This window comes from Xiphias gladius, chromosome 22 (genome assembly GCF_016859285.1).
Source record: "Xiphias gladius isolate SHS-SW01 ecotype Sanya breed wild chromosome 22, ASM1685928v1, whole genome shotgun sequence".
Classification (NCBI taxonomy): domain Eukaryota; kingdom Metazoa; phylum Chordata; class Actinopteri; order Istiophoriformes; family Xiphiidae; genus Xiphias; species Xiphias gladius.
Window position 1 is genome coordinate 12,565,156 of NC_053421.1, and position 14,738 is coordinate 12,579,893.

A 14,738-nucleotide genomic window follows, 5' to 3' on the forward strand; every position below is an offset into this window, starting at 1 on the left:
AAACGGGTGGAAGAAGGAATGGAAAGAAACAGGAAGTAATGAGCAAATCATAGAGAAGAAAGGGGGAATAAAAGTCACAGTCCACATGTGTGAATGGGAATGTGCTGTGTGTGTGTGTGTGTGTGTGTGTGTGTGTGTACCCAGACGATTTAGGGTTGATGACACATTGTAAAATTAATCTTCAGTTCAGCTGTCCTTCATTAGAGTGAGGCCTGCAGTGCAAACTAGTCACTAATACACACACACACGCACAGTGTAAACTCAATCTGTTCTTTATTAGAGAACAGCTGGGGGTGTATGACAGCTTGACTGGACACTCTCACACTGTAAACTCTCTCTGACCTTCATTAAACACTTAAGTGCGGTGGTTCACTAACAGTTTAAATGGATGACCTAATCACTGCCATGTGAGTCTGTCTCACTGTGAGACACTCAGACAGAACCCCACTTAACAAGCTACTCAGACAGCAAGTGAGATAGAATCTGAAAACAACACTTGCGACTTTGCTTTTAAATACACGTCAATCATAATCACTTATCGTACTGAGCAATGTCAAAAATAAGTTTTGTTTCATAAAATTTACCATCCTTTAAACCTTGAAAAAAAAGCAGTAAATCAAATCTTCCTGCAATTGAGTATCTAATTTTAACACAAAGAACAGACTCTTGTAGACGTTTTCAATTTGAACAATACTGAATTTCTAATAATACTTCAGCTGGTACCTTACTGTTGTCAATAATGACTCAGATTCAAGTGTTTTAGCATCTTTGAATAATTCAGTCATCATTATTGATTACATACTCTTCCACAGGAAAGTGATATGTTCCTACTTTTAACAGTCTAGTCATTTTAAGTCCTTGTATTCTGTCAATAAGTGGACAGAGTACTTTACTGAAAATCATTCAAACATGGAGCTGATGCTAAAGAACTTCATTTCCTATTCCAATAATAAAAGGACTCTCATTCATTCATTCATTAGTTGATCAATGCATTGCTGCTCCTTCACGTCTACAATTAGTGCTTGTGCGTCTGTCTTAAAATACCTTTAACAGCCTCGTCCACTACTTCCACCACTCGATCAATCTGCTGGACCTGAAATACAGACAGACACACATGGGAAAAGTTTATTGACACTGACAAACCAAGTCCACACAGTCAACCAAATCCTAATATTGACAACCCACAAACACTGATCCAAATTTAAACAACGTGGGCATGTAAATATGCACAAAGACAATATGGAGTAAGCATAAAGACAAACAAGTGTAAAAAAATACAACCACACAAAGTTTTTTCCAGACAGGATGAAGTGATAGAAATTTCCTAAATGCCACTGTGTGTCTATGTAGCTGCAACACCACATATAATATGTATTGAAAGTGACACGGTCTGGCGGTAGGAATTCATGAATGAGAACAGAGAGACAGAAAAAGAAAGAGGTAGACAGATGAATCATACAGGTAACAATAAAGCAGTAACACATCCTTAGATTAAGAGAGAATGAGTAAAACGGAAAAATGTTATGATCAAGCAAGAGTTATTATCCTCATTGGCTCCAAAAAAGAAAATCCCGCAGCTCCAAGGGGAACTCTGAAACACAACCAATTCATGTAGAGAAAATAGGCAAGACCCCGTTGGCCACAGTTCAATCAGAGCCAGACTATTAGGAGGTTGAGCTGGATACTAAACGAGCCAGAATTCTCAACTGAGAACAGCACTGATTTTACTAATCTACCATCCTACACGAAATAATCTGGAGAGGAGAGGGGGGAGAGGAAATGAGAGGAAAAGACAGAGAGGGTGTAGAAAGGGATTTAAAAAAAGTGGGAGAAGGAAAAAATAATTTCTCCTTTCATTCCTCCCAGCGCCTCCACATCTAATTCTCTCGCTTTCTCTATTCTTAGAGGTGTATGCTCTAGCCCTTGGCACCAGATCTCAATGCTTCCAGGCCCATTATACAGTGTAACCCTTCTTTCAAACACTCACACGAATGCTCACAATGCTTTGCAAACAGCAGTTATATGCATGTTGTACAATGAAATAAAATATATCTTCTACTAATCGCCAAGCAATCTGGCTTCATTCAGAGCAGCAGTAGGTGTCCGTACTCAAAATAAGGTTCAGGTAATGCTTAGAATTTAGCAATTAATTCAGATTTCACTTTTCAAATCTGGTTCTTAATGTAATGCCAATAATGTGGCAGCAGTGCATAAAACTCATGCAGATACAGGTCAGGAGCTTCAGTTAATGTTCACATCAAACATCACAAAATGGGGGAAAAACTTGATCTCGCTGACTCTGTCAGGTGGGCTGGTTGAGTATTTCTGAAAATACTAGTCACCTGGGATTTTCACACACAACAGTCTGTAGAGTTTATCCAGAATGGTGCAAAAAACAAAAAACATCTAGTAAGTGACAGTTCTTCAGATGGAAATGCCTTGTTGATGAGAAAGGTCAGAGGAGAATGGCCAGACTAGTTTGGACTGAGAGAGAGGCTTCAGTAACTCAGTTAATCCCTCTTTACAGCTGTGGTGAGCCAAAAAAGCAGCTCAGAATGCACAATACTTCGAACCTTGAGGCGGATGGGCTACAACAGCAGAAGACCATGTGGGATTCCACTCCTGTCAGCCAAGAACAGAAATCTGAGGCTGTAGTGGGTGCAGATGGTCGGGTCAGAATTTGCTGTCAGCAGCATGAATCACTGACCCAACCTGCCTTGTGTCAATAGTCCAGGCTGATGGTGATGGTTTAATGGTGCGGGGAATTTTTTCTTGGCACACTCTGGGCCCCTTATTATCAATCAATCATTGTTTCAATGCCACAGCCTATCTGGGTATTGTTGTTGACCATGTGCATCCCTTTATGGCCACAATTTACCATCTTCTAATGGCTATTCCCAGCATGATCCTGCACCGTGTCATAAAGCAAAAGTCGTCTTAAACTGGTTTCATGAACATGACAGTGACTTCAGTGAACTTCAATGACCTCCCCAGTCATCAGATCAGAATGTGTGTGTGTGTTTTGTGTGGTCCTATATGTTTAGAGCAGACAGAAGTCTTCTTTACACCAATCATACATATACTCAAACACTTACAAAATTACAAAATGTTTGGCTTATGGACAAATGATTATGAAGAAACTTATATATAAATGTGAAGGCAAAACCTTTTCACTATTAAAGTTCTAAGAAACCCAAGGAATCATTGTAACCCAGGTTTCTTTTTTTAGTTGTAAACATACACTTACCATGAGCAGTAATGTGAAGTGCATTTATTTTGTGAGTTATTAAAAAAAGAACATAAACTGGGCTCACAATATCCCCTAATGTAGCCCGCCCAAGTCATACATACATTACTTACTGTATGCTGGGAAGGATGATGTGCGTGCATCTCATGTTTACAACATTGCTTACCCACTGTAATCATCAGAATACCTTGCCAGCACTCTGTAGGTGTGTGTGGATATGTGTAATGTGTCTCTGATATAGGATGTGGCATGTCTAGTTCAGAGATGTGAAACACTGTGGGCTTGCGGTACTGTTTGTGTACTTTATACACAGTAAATTGTCATTAATTTCAGAGCAACTTCAGAAAGGAAAACAACAAAAAATGCACACAGGACGACACACAGGTCGATTAAACTGAATGCATTCAACAGGAAGCACTTTTTTAACTACACCCCTTATCTAGCCGTTAGTGCTGTCACTATATACAAATTCACAACTGCTTATTTGCATCTAATTTGCATAACCCACCAACTGTCACTGTCATTGTGGGGCTGATCGTAACTACCAAGGATACACAAGGGGAGTGTGTGCACACTCGTATACCTCTGTCTGTGTTTGTGAACCATGTGTGCCTGTTCATGCATGCATTCATCAGTGTGTACTTGTCATTCTATGGGTGTGAGGATAATTTCTCTGTTCGAAACCATTGTTGTGAGGACATAACTATAACTACCTCATGACTATAGAAAGACCAGCATGTGCGTTCGTGCGCGTGTATGCGTGCGTGCATGTGTCAGTGCACAATACAATCTACTCATGACAATGAAAGGACCAGCAGTTGTAAACTTCCCAGCTGTTTCTGCCTTGCCCTGAAGGCTATTACATATACAAACCTGTTTATCTGAATGTAATTATACTATACATACATGCCACTTGACTTGAAAGTAATTGTGTTACACAGTGGCGTGTTTACTTAAATGGAATTACATTATTTATGGTAAAGGATATTTAACTTAACAGTTGAGACACGCCCCACCCCCAACCCATTATTTTTAAGACAGTCACAGCAATCTACATTGGACACTGGACTGTTTGATTCATATCCATTTTCATCAAAGCAGTTTGTTTTTTATGCAAACAAATAAATTCATTATTATGTGTTGTCAAGATCAAGGTTTTCTGTGATGATTTCGAAGGCAAAGCTTCGTTCTTTGTTGACAAAATAAAGCATGCATATATGATACTTCTAATTTGAAAAACTATGTATTCTTAGAAATGCAAGAATTATTTAGTTCTCTTAATACAGACATGTTTGCATTACACACTGCTCAACTACAAGGACTTTTTGAATAACCTCACATTGTTTATTAATGTTGGAATGTCTGACGTAATTTTGTTTAAATGAATGTTGACTGAACTGACAGAGAAAAAAAACACCTTCATACACCCTTCACCAAGACCCTTCATTTTAAATGTTGTAGACCTAGGCCTGTTAGACTCAAGATGATTTTGCAGGCTTTTTAAGGTGGCAGCATAAAGAAAGACACACTCTAATTACAAACATCATCAACGATTTAATCAGTTTCTTCATGTGATTCCTGAGGTGAAACCGACTTTAAAGAAAATTAAATAATTGTTCCATATCGCGTTTTGCCATGCCAGGGTTATGAGTGAAAACTGAACAGTTTAAGGGACTGCAATTCAAAATAAGCAAAAGCCAAAATCATTTGTTTGTGTTAAAATAAATTGTTGGACACTGTAGGGAAAATGGCTATATAAATCTACTTAACAGAATGTTTCTTCCCTCTTGTTGTTATGACTTCATATTTCTGAGACTCCCCTGAGGTTAACTAAGTTCTTCCTTTTAACCGCAACATCTTTTGTGTTGTCTGTTGGCTCTCTGTGTTTTCTATGAACCTCTCCTCTCTCACTTCACTATCTGAATACTACAAAACAATTAGAGGGGCAGAGTGTCCCATGATACCTTTAAAGAAAGGGGTTTTAATTGTCCCTTACTACCTCTGTCTCTGTCCACACATCGGATAGCATAAGGGTCAATATGCCTGATCTTTCTGCACTGATGGGAACTGTTCTGCATAAGGAGGACAAGACAACCATTTACTGAAAAAAAAAACATAAAAATTGGGGTAGAAAATAAGGGACTACACAGCTTTTAGGACCATTTTACTTGTTTGTTGTAAAACGTAGATACTAACACATAAATAATGTATGGGTTAGTGTCTAAGGGTTTTCACATCTCAAAGTGAGAAAGTACCGCTTAATAAAGTTAAAGCAGCATAAGAAGATAAGATTGGCAGCTTGGTGTAGGAAACATTGTTTGGTAGTATTTATCATAAACAACCTGGGGCAGAATATTGTATGATGAAAACCTGTAACACTCAAAGACATTCTAGTTAATTATTTCAGCCCTCCCTGTTGTCTTAAAAACATTATTCAAATGAAGCCCTGCGGTTTATGATCTTTCCTTTTGCTTTTGCACACAGTTAATTTTGGTGTAAACGTTGTATGCAGGTGCAGACTCCTTAAACAGGTGTCCATGATATTTGTGTTAGTGTCATATTTCCTCTTTCCATTGACCCTTATCTCTCAAATACTCTATGCTTCCTTTTTTTCTTTTCAAAAATCTCAGGCTCTTTTCTCCTCTCCTCGAGTCCATCTCTATCTCTATCTACTCCCCAGTTCATCTTAGTAGTTTTGGTTTTGTCTCCCAGGGATGTCTATTGATCCACCAAGTGGCAGAGAGGCCAGAATAGAACAGATATAGCAGGTTGGCAGCAAGGTGAATGACAGGTCAATCCATCTCTATCCCTGTGTGTGCATGTCTGTCTGCCTGTAGAAACTCGTCAAACATTCCCCATGAGAAACAAATAAAGACCAAAGAAGGGACCCATGCAGATATACATATTATGCTGTAGGAGCATATCTCCACATTACTCAGATCATCCCTTTCAGATAAGTTGAAGTACATACATATACATATAATATACATACATACCCCAATGATGCTGAGTCCTTTGAGGTATTCCATCCGTGGCTGGGCCTGGGGAACACAACCTGCTACTACCACCTTTTTCTGCTGTTCCTGGGCTTTTCTGTATAAACAAATGCAAGAAAAGGACAGAAGAAAAGATTAATATCAGTAAATAAAACGGTATTTTTGAACCAACACTGTGCACAAATCCAGTCAAATGTTTTCGATTTGACCAAGTGAAAAACTTTGGTACAAAAGACTGCTGGCCCCACACCAGCACACTGATGTCTCAAATCTTTAGAGTGGTCGACCCCCGAATTCAATTGGTTCTGGACTGGCCACTTTATGACAGGTGTGTTACAGGCTTACAGGCCCTCTGCATGCATGTAAAATGGGATCTTCACTATAAAACTTGTAAAGTTAACATATTCCAATAGCAATATTAAATGACACTAAAGCACACACACACAGAAGCCTCTCTGCATCCTGTATCAACTGATATGTGCCTCCAAATTCTGTAATATTATTCTCTTCCCGCTTAAGTAGCAAATACCGGGTACTCCTCCTTTAAATTAAAACTATAAAAATACTTTAATAGGAAAATAAATCTGGAGAGGCTGAATGGACTTGGTAGTTTCTGTATTAAAAAGAAATGAGTCAGAAAACACCACTCTGAAGTGTACTGCCAGTTGTTAGTGTGCTGCTAGTGTCTTGTAAGCCTTGCCCTCATGAAATGTCCATGAGAGAATGGAGAAGAATGTACTCAACCACTCTTTTGGTTTGAAGAATTCTTTGTCAAAGTAATGCAATAATATGGACCAATAATGCCCCTTTAAACGTTTTTGATATCTAATGAATTTAGTTGTATTATATTAAAATCATAAACACAGAGGCTATAGCTCAGCAAGTCACAGCTTGGGCTCTACATGTATCACTAAAAAATCAGACATTGTCTATAGATCAGGAAAGAGCCGGTTGTTATATAAACATGAGAACAGCATGGTCTCAGTCCCTATATGACCGAGCCCAGATGCCCATGTTAGCCCCGTATTACCCTGTGACACCCTGCTGGCTCTATAATGTCCCAGGAGCCAGACTATCTTTGTTTACATTTAGTGTCATGCAAAACAATTGGTTTCATGAAATATCTAATACAGTGTACAAGATGTAGTTAATACATACTGTGTAATCATAGTACATTACATTATGTGCACTCATACCTGTGCATGTGCATGTGGCAAAGTCTGAGTAAATATGTTGATTGAACACATCAGATAAAATTCATCATATATGGTTTTTCTGACAAAACAGGTCACCATGACTTCTGATGACAAAAACACAGCCAAGCCAAAAGTGGAGATTTACATTACGCAACAAAACTGAGCACACCTCTGTGCCATATCACTAAAATGTCAATTGATTCATAATTGTGCCATCTTACAAAAACTGTATTACTTTTAAGTTTAAGTGTAGGGTATTTGATCTTATGTATCATTAAAAACAAACAGGCTAGGTGTTTGTGAAGATTCTCAGTCATCCAGGTCACAGTTATCTGAGGGAATCAAGAGCAACTAGACTTGGTTGTAGATCTTGAAGAGGTTTCACCTCACATCCAAGAGGCTTCTGCAGTTCAGACTGTATGCTGTGGAGTCCCAGGTATTTAAGCTTTGTGAGGCCGCTATCAAGGCCATTGATGTCACTTGGTTTGATAGTGTCCTGACTGTTGTAACAACAGTCGTTAGAGTTGGGGCCAAAGTAAGCGACGGTCGTTTGGGATTTTTGGAGTCACATGAAGCCAAGTGTTAATGGCTGCTAAACCTCCTGGGAAGGGATGAAATAACAGCATTGTAGGTGGAGGATAAGTGGTGTCATAGACGTCCTCCTCTGTTGAGGGCTGGTTTCTCTGCTTAAACGTAGATAGCCTCCTTCATCCCTCTTTCAAACCACCTGCCCCCCCTATACAAAATATGTACATCGTTGTCTTCGAAGACTGTCGTTACTAACAAAACCAAGTGACATCAATGGCCCTAATAATGACCCCACAGAGGTCAAATACCTGGGACTCCAAAAAAAAATTATTCCACCCATGATTTCCAATTAATGCTACTTGTACAAGGTTCTAAAATGATTTGTGAACGCCACAGATATCTCAGTTTTGGCCTGGGTTGTGTTTAATGTAACATGGCTCCTGGAGGCTGCATGTTCTTTGGTTGGATGAAACCAAAATAAATTTGTTTGGATCTGATGAGGTCCAGCAAGTTTGGCCTGGACCTGTCCAGGACTACCACTGTGACTGCAAAGTGCCGACCGTGAAACATGGAGGTAGGAGTTTGCTGATAAGATTCTGCATGAGTGCAAAAGGTGTAGGGGAGATGACATTTATATATGGCTCTATGGGTGCAAGTTTGTACACCCAGTTACTGAATGAAAAGATGACTCCCAGTCTCAAGGAGCTTTGCAGGAGAGGACTTTTGCACGTGACAATTATCACAAACACGGTGCAAAAATCACATAAGAGTTTTTAAAGAAGAAAGTATGAACTGACCAGGTATTTCTCCTGACTTGAATCCAATAGAACACCTTTGGAGTATTTTAAAGTGGAAGATAGAGCAACCAAACCCCTCCAGCAAAGAAGAGGTAAAAATAATAATCTGTTAAGATCCGCAGAACATCTCTCAACAGATTTGTGAAAGACTGGTATCATCCATGCCCAAGAGGATCAAATCTGTCATCAAAAATAAAGGCGGACATACAAAATATTGAAAAGCTAAAATAATGTCATCTCACTAATGAATGGCTTACTGCCTTTTGTTGCAGTTTCTTTTTAAATATGAACCTTTCATTAAAGTTTAGTTAGTCAAACATTTCTGATTTCCAAATTAATTTGCTTCATCCTTCTTGGGCCTTGCATAAAAACAAATAAACCTGGATAGGATTTGTAATTACTTAACATTTTAGTGATATTGTGCTCAGTTTTGTCATATACTGTATAACACGGCATAGAGTGATCATTGGCAAAGGAGTAAGCAAAGGTTAGGTATTTTAAAATGACTTATTAGAAATTAAAAGCACTAAGAATCCCATTTTCTAGATGATTTGAATTAAAAAGGGCTCGGCAGATAGTAAAATAGCGTAGCAAACCACAAGGAGTGTGTGTGTTTGAGTGTGCGCCTGTGTGCATGCAGATTTATGTGAGTCTGTGTGTCACCTCCAGTTAGTGGCGGTGAGATTTGAGACACTCGGTCTGTCTGACAAAAGCTTTTGGAAGAGCTGCCCAGACTCCGCCATGAATCTTTAATAATGAAGCCTCCTGACAGCTGGAGCAAGAGATGGAGGCGGGGTGGTGGTGGGATGGGGTTGGGGGGGTTGGAGGGGGTGAGTGAGGAAGGAATCGTGGAAGGAAAGGGGAGGAGTAAAGAAACTGGACGCAAACTGTCAGTTGTGTTTCAATTCAGACTGTGTTTGTATTCTTCAGCTAAGCAAAAACAGACAGTGATGGAAGTGGAGGGGGGTTTGTGAGAGAACAGAGTAAGTAGGGAGAGAGAAAGGTGAAGGCAGACAAACAACTCCATTCAAACCAAGCTTACACTGTCACGTAAATGAGGAATGGCTGGATAGATCAAAGCTAAAGTTGGTGAGAGATGAGTGGAGGGATGAAGGGAAGAAGGATGAAGGGAGATATTGAATTTTTTGTATAATTATTTTGATTATTCTGAGCTGTTTGTATTATTCAGGGTTATTTTAGTCTCCTTATCTTCTCGTCTTAATCTAACTCTTTATTGGCACAAAAGTGAAATACAACAAATCACTTAAGATGCCAAAAAAGAGATAAAACATAAAGAAAGAAGAAAGCCGTTTGGATATGATGTCTCACCACAGACAAAAGTGTCTTAACAGCACATTTAGAGAGAGACTTTACTTCTATCGATCCTCAGAATGCAAAGTTTTATTGTACATGTACATTTAGTAGTTTTATCCACAGGCCTTTCACCATTATTGTGGAAGGTAAGGATTAATATCCAGCCACTACAATTCTCTTTTCTGGTGTAAACAGATCCTGAAAACAGACAGAGGCGGGGAGGGTTGTGGCAGTAGAGTATCATGATGCTAGTAAATACTTAAAGGTTGAGAGATGTAAACTTTCAAGACTGGGTGACGTGGGACAGAGGAAGCCAAAAAAAGGCATTTATCTGCTTAGAATAGCTTGTTCTCCTCACACTGTTCTTCATGAAGGACTCATACTGGCATCACGGCACACAGACACACACACACACACAGTAGGGGTGCGTCTGCATAATTCACACCGTCTCCTGCCAAAATGTGCCAAACGTTCCTTTAATGCGCTACTTGCTCCCCGCCCACAGACTCAGAGCCGTAGCTGACACAGCGAGTGAGCAGACAGCGCCTGATCCGTCGCCTCAGCGCCCCAGGGGGAACTAGCCAATCACGTCACACACAGTTCCTGGATGGGATGAGATGGAATGGGATTATGCGATGCAGTTGCCGTGGTGATACTTCTGCGCCCGACTGAGCGCTCGCTGCCAGTGACCCGGACCAGAGCAGATGTCCCCCGAGATCAGAGGACGAGGTGTGCTAGCATGCGCGCACACACACGTTTCCTTGGCTTCCTTGGCACCTCGCCCTAAATCTCTATGACCCCCTGTCAACTCTGTAGCTCTCTATAGCCTCAAGACCATCCACTGGCACCCACACACATGCTCTGAATATACTGTACATGCACATACCAATGGTCACGGATGGCGATGGCAACAGCGTACATGATCTATGCATACATGTATGACCTCTTTGGTATATATGTATGGTAGGGAGGGCTGTGCTGTACATACTGGTTCTTAACAGCTGAGTGGACACAGTGAATCAGTCAAATGGGACCAGACTAAATGTCCAACTGAATTGATCAGGTTGACTTGGAGAAGCCTCTTGCTGTAAATAACACATTAAAATAACTCTACGCATTAAGATGGACCACAGTGTATGACCTATATAAGGGCCTTTTAAACTTTCTCAAAACTTAAGTAAAATAGAGGCCCTTTCTTCATGGATCATGACGGTCTTATATAGTGCCATCTACATGACTACAGCCAGAATGTAGTGATGTCGTCATATAAATAAGCCACAATGCTGATGTTCTCACAGCTGCCACAAAAGTCTCACATCCTAAAAAAGTCCATGTCAGTGTTATAAAGAATACCAAAATTCCTAAAAAGCCATTATAGATTTATCCATTTTCTTAAAGTTTTGTCATTCAAATTTAATATAGTAAGTCTTGTGTTATATAAACAAATTGATTTCTTTATGTTATGCACTTGTGAATTTTATCAATGTTCACGGCGCCTGGTGTTACCAGTAAAGATAGCAACATTGTCCTGAAGGCAGGATATTGTTTTCTATTTCTGTAGCCAACATAAAAGGATAATCACTAACTCCAACAGAAACACTTAATTTTTCCTTTTAATTTGTCTACATTCAATCCAGGACAAACATTTGGGGCACAAAGACATGGAACCTAAGGCTAGTATTATACTTTCCGCATCCATGAGTAAGCAAGGGTTCAAGAGATGTAAAATTCATCATCAGAGGGTGTGCGGATGTCCGTGTACTCTCCAATTTGTTGCAACTGCACAGCCACTGCACCACAAATGAATGCTGAATGGATGCAGACTTCAAGCGGACTAGAAAGTAGTATAATAAGAACAACTACTCATCTGTGGTGTCCTCAGCTGTCCATGTACGTTTCAGCAAGTATAATTCAGGTTTAATGGAATCTAATGAAGCACAAATTTTTTGTCAAGTGCAGAAACATCCAAAACAGGCTTGGAGCTATGAAGTGTGTGTGTGTGTGTGTGTGTGTGTGTGTGTGTGTGTGTGTGTGTGTGTGTGTGTGTGTGTGTGTGTGTGTGTGTGTGTGTGTGTGTGTGTGTGTACGTGCGTTTCGATGGTTGTGTTCTGATGGTTGTATGGCTTCAAAGGGCAGTTTGAGGGTTAAGACTTTGTGTGATTACACACACAGAGCTAGCCATATGCTCCTTAGCAAACATGCTGCTTAAAGGATGAGGTCATACTGGTAAGAGTAGTAAGGAAAGGTTGTGTAACTGAGATGTCCTGTCCTGCATCGTGATAACCTGTGTGCGGCTTAACACAACGACCTTTGTTTATGACCAATCCTGTTAGGAAAATGTATTAAAATACCAACAGTCTGAATAACAATGTTTAAATGTTGTTATTGATACGTTGCTCAGTTTAATTGAGATGAACATTTTTTTGGGCTACAGCAAAAGCACTGCATTAAAATGTAATCTAGTACAACTGATTTATTTTCATTACATTCCTACTTTCTCTACCCTTTCTCTCGTTTCCCTCTCCCATATTTCCCCTGTCCTTGCTCTTCAGTCTCCTCTCCTCCCTCATCCTCGCATCTGCACTCTGACAGTTTTTTCTGGCTGAGTTGACAGCAAGCCAGCCAATCAGCACACTCCTGACCTCTCTGCATTAGCATAAGCAGCAAGGGGCAAGGTTAAGTACCCATCAAGCTTCAGTAATTAAGATGTGAGCTGGTGTGTGCATGAGTGTGTGTGTGTGTGTGTGTGTGTGTGAGTGAGAGAGATAAACCAAATGTATTCAGTCTTCCACTTCCGATATTTACCACTTCCACAAACTTTTCCTACATATACAAAAATGCAGTTTCAATTCCACAATGCTGTTACAATCCAAACCAATACTTTCAGTGCTTCCCTTATATACATCTAACAGTGGCGTTATGTGGTTACTGCATTTTTTTTTTTTTAATTTTACGAGAGGAGAGGAGAAGAGAGGAGGAGAGGGCTACATCTTATCTCTTTAGGAAACTAACATTATATTATAGTTTTTAACGCAGCAGACACTTCATATCCAGGTCATTTCACACACCTGTGAGTAAAACATACAAACGAGAAACTTTACGCTTACATGATATTGACAGCACGATTATAAAAACAAGCAGCAGGTATATGTCAACAATGAAGCAAGCACTGCTGATCAGCGATTCAGGATTCTCATTCGCCGAAGGGAAAACAGTCCTGCAACTTCATGTGAGTACAGTACAGTAACGTTTTCAGAAAAGGCACTCATTGATAGGAATACGCAAGGAAACAAATAAATAAACATTTAGAAGATCCATCTTGATACAAAGATAGTAGGTATTCCACATGTACCAATTGTTTTCTTGTTCCTGGAGGTGGGCCTTACTATGCGCAAGGGCCCCACTAAAGAGCGAAAGCTGTCAATCTCAAAGACAACTGAGAGATTCTCTCACAGAGATACCAATGTTTATATTATTAGGATCACATTCTGTTAAAGAACATCGTAAATTTAAGTTATTTTTTCATTGAAAATGTCATTACATTTAAGTAAATTAACACTGTTTGATAATACTGGTCTGGTAATGCAAGCTAATTCTCGAAAAAAAGGCCAGTTAAAGGATTATTCCGGAATTTTTCAACCAGGTGTATTTCCCATAAATTTGGCTGTTGTGGCTCAATTGGTTGTGCTAACCTTGCACTCGCCACCTCCACTGTAGAGATTCAGGGAAAAGAGGACTCGTGAAAAACAACGTATATTGGGCACAAGTCTCCTACAGCCTTTCAAATAAACATGATTTTTACATGAATCCTTTCAGTCACTTGTCTCTGAGTCTGAACAAAAATAAACAAAGATTTTAGCCACCTGGAATGGCCATTACGCCACCTTATAGGGATCTACGTCCGCGTCAACTTGCTGGCTGATTTAACACTGGACCCTGCATAGTCATCCACACATGATGGTTTGTTTACATGGGTGACGCTAACTTTCGCTGCACTTATACTGTTTTCTCCGGAAACTTAGGAATACTTCTGAGGAAAAAGCTAAATGCAATGGCATCATGCTGTGGACTATTATGAGGAGAAGTCATTTCACTGTGGTGATAGATCGTATTTAGCCGAACCAGAGTAAACATACAAGGAACTAAATCAAACAGGCAGAAAGGCAACGGGATCGTCCTTAATGATCGTCCCGCTCACCCCAAAATTGACTGAAGACAGAGGCATCTGGTTATATTTCTGGACCCCCTATGAGCTGAAATTATAATGGAACCTGAGCGGGAAAAAGGCTCAATTGTGTTGGATAATTAGCCCCTGGTTAAAAAAAAAAAAAAATCCCAATATAAAAAGAATGTGACATATCACAATAGTGTTATGAAGGGTGATTAGGTCAGCCAGGAAATTGAACTGGTTGTAGGTCCCTATAAGTTAACAAAATGGCCGTTCGTAGCAGCTACATTATGTGTTTTCAAATCATTCATGTAAAAATCATGTTTATTTGAAAAGCTGTAGGAGGGTCGCACTGATTGCCACTTTATACACTGTTTTGCACAAGCCCTTGCTTCCCTAAATCTCTACACCAGAAGGGGCGAGTGCAAAGTTAGCACAACCCATAGAGCCACAACAGCCACATTTAGGGATAATACACCTGGTTGAAAAATA

The 14,738-nt window shown here is 39.8% G+C and overlaps 1 protein-coding gene across 1 annotated transcript in view; it reads right to left on the reverse strand.

Moving 5' to 3' along the window:
- cdkal1 (CDK5 regulatory subunit associated protein 1-like 1) overlaps positions 1-14,738 on the reverse strand; it is a 238,596-nt gene that overhangs the window by 157,990 nt on the left and 65,868 nt on the right. Inside the window, exons 5-6 of the mRNA XM_040118310.1 lie at positions 6,244-6,340; positions 1,045-1,093 (exon numbers count right to left, since the gene is read on the reverse strand). Of these exons, the coding sequence (XP_039974244.1) occupies positions 1,045-1,093; positions 6,244-6,340 (146 nt within the window). The remainder of the gene's footprint in view (positions 1-1,044; positions 1,094-6,243; positions 6,341-14,738) is intronic.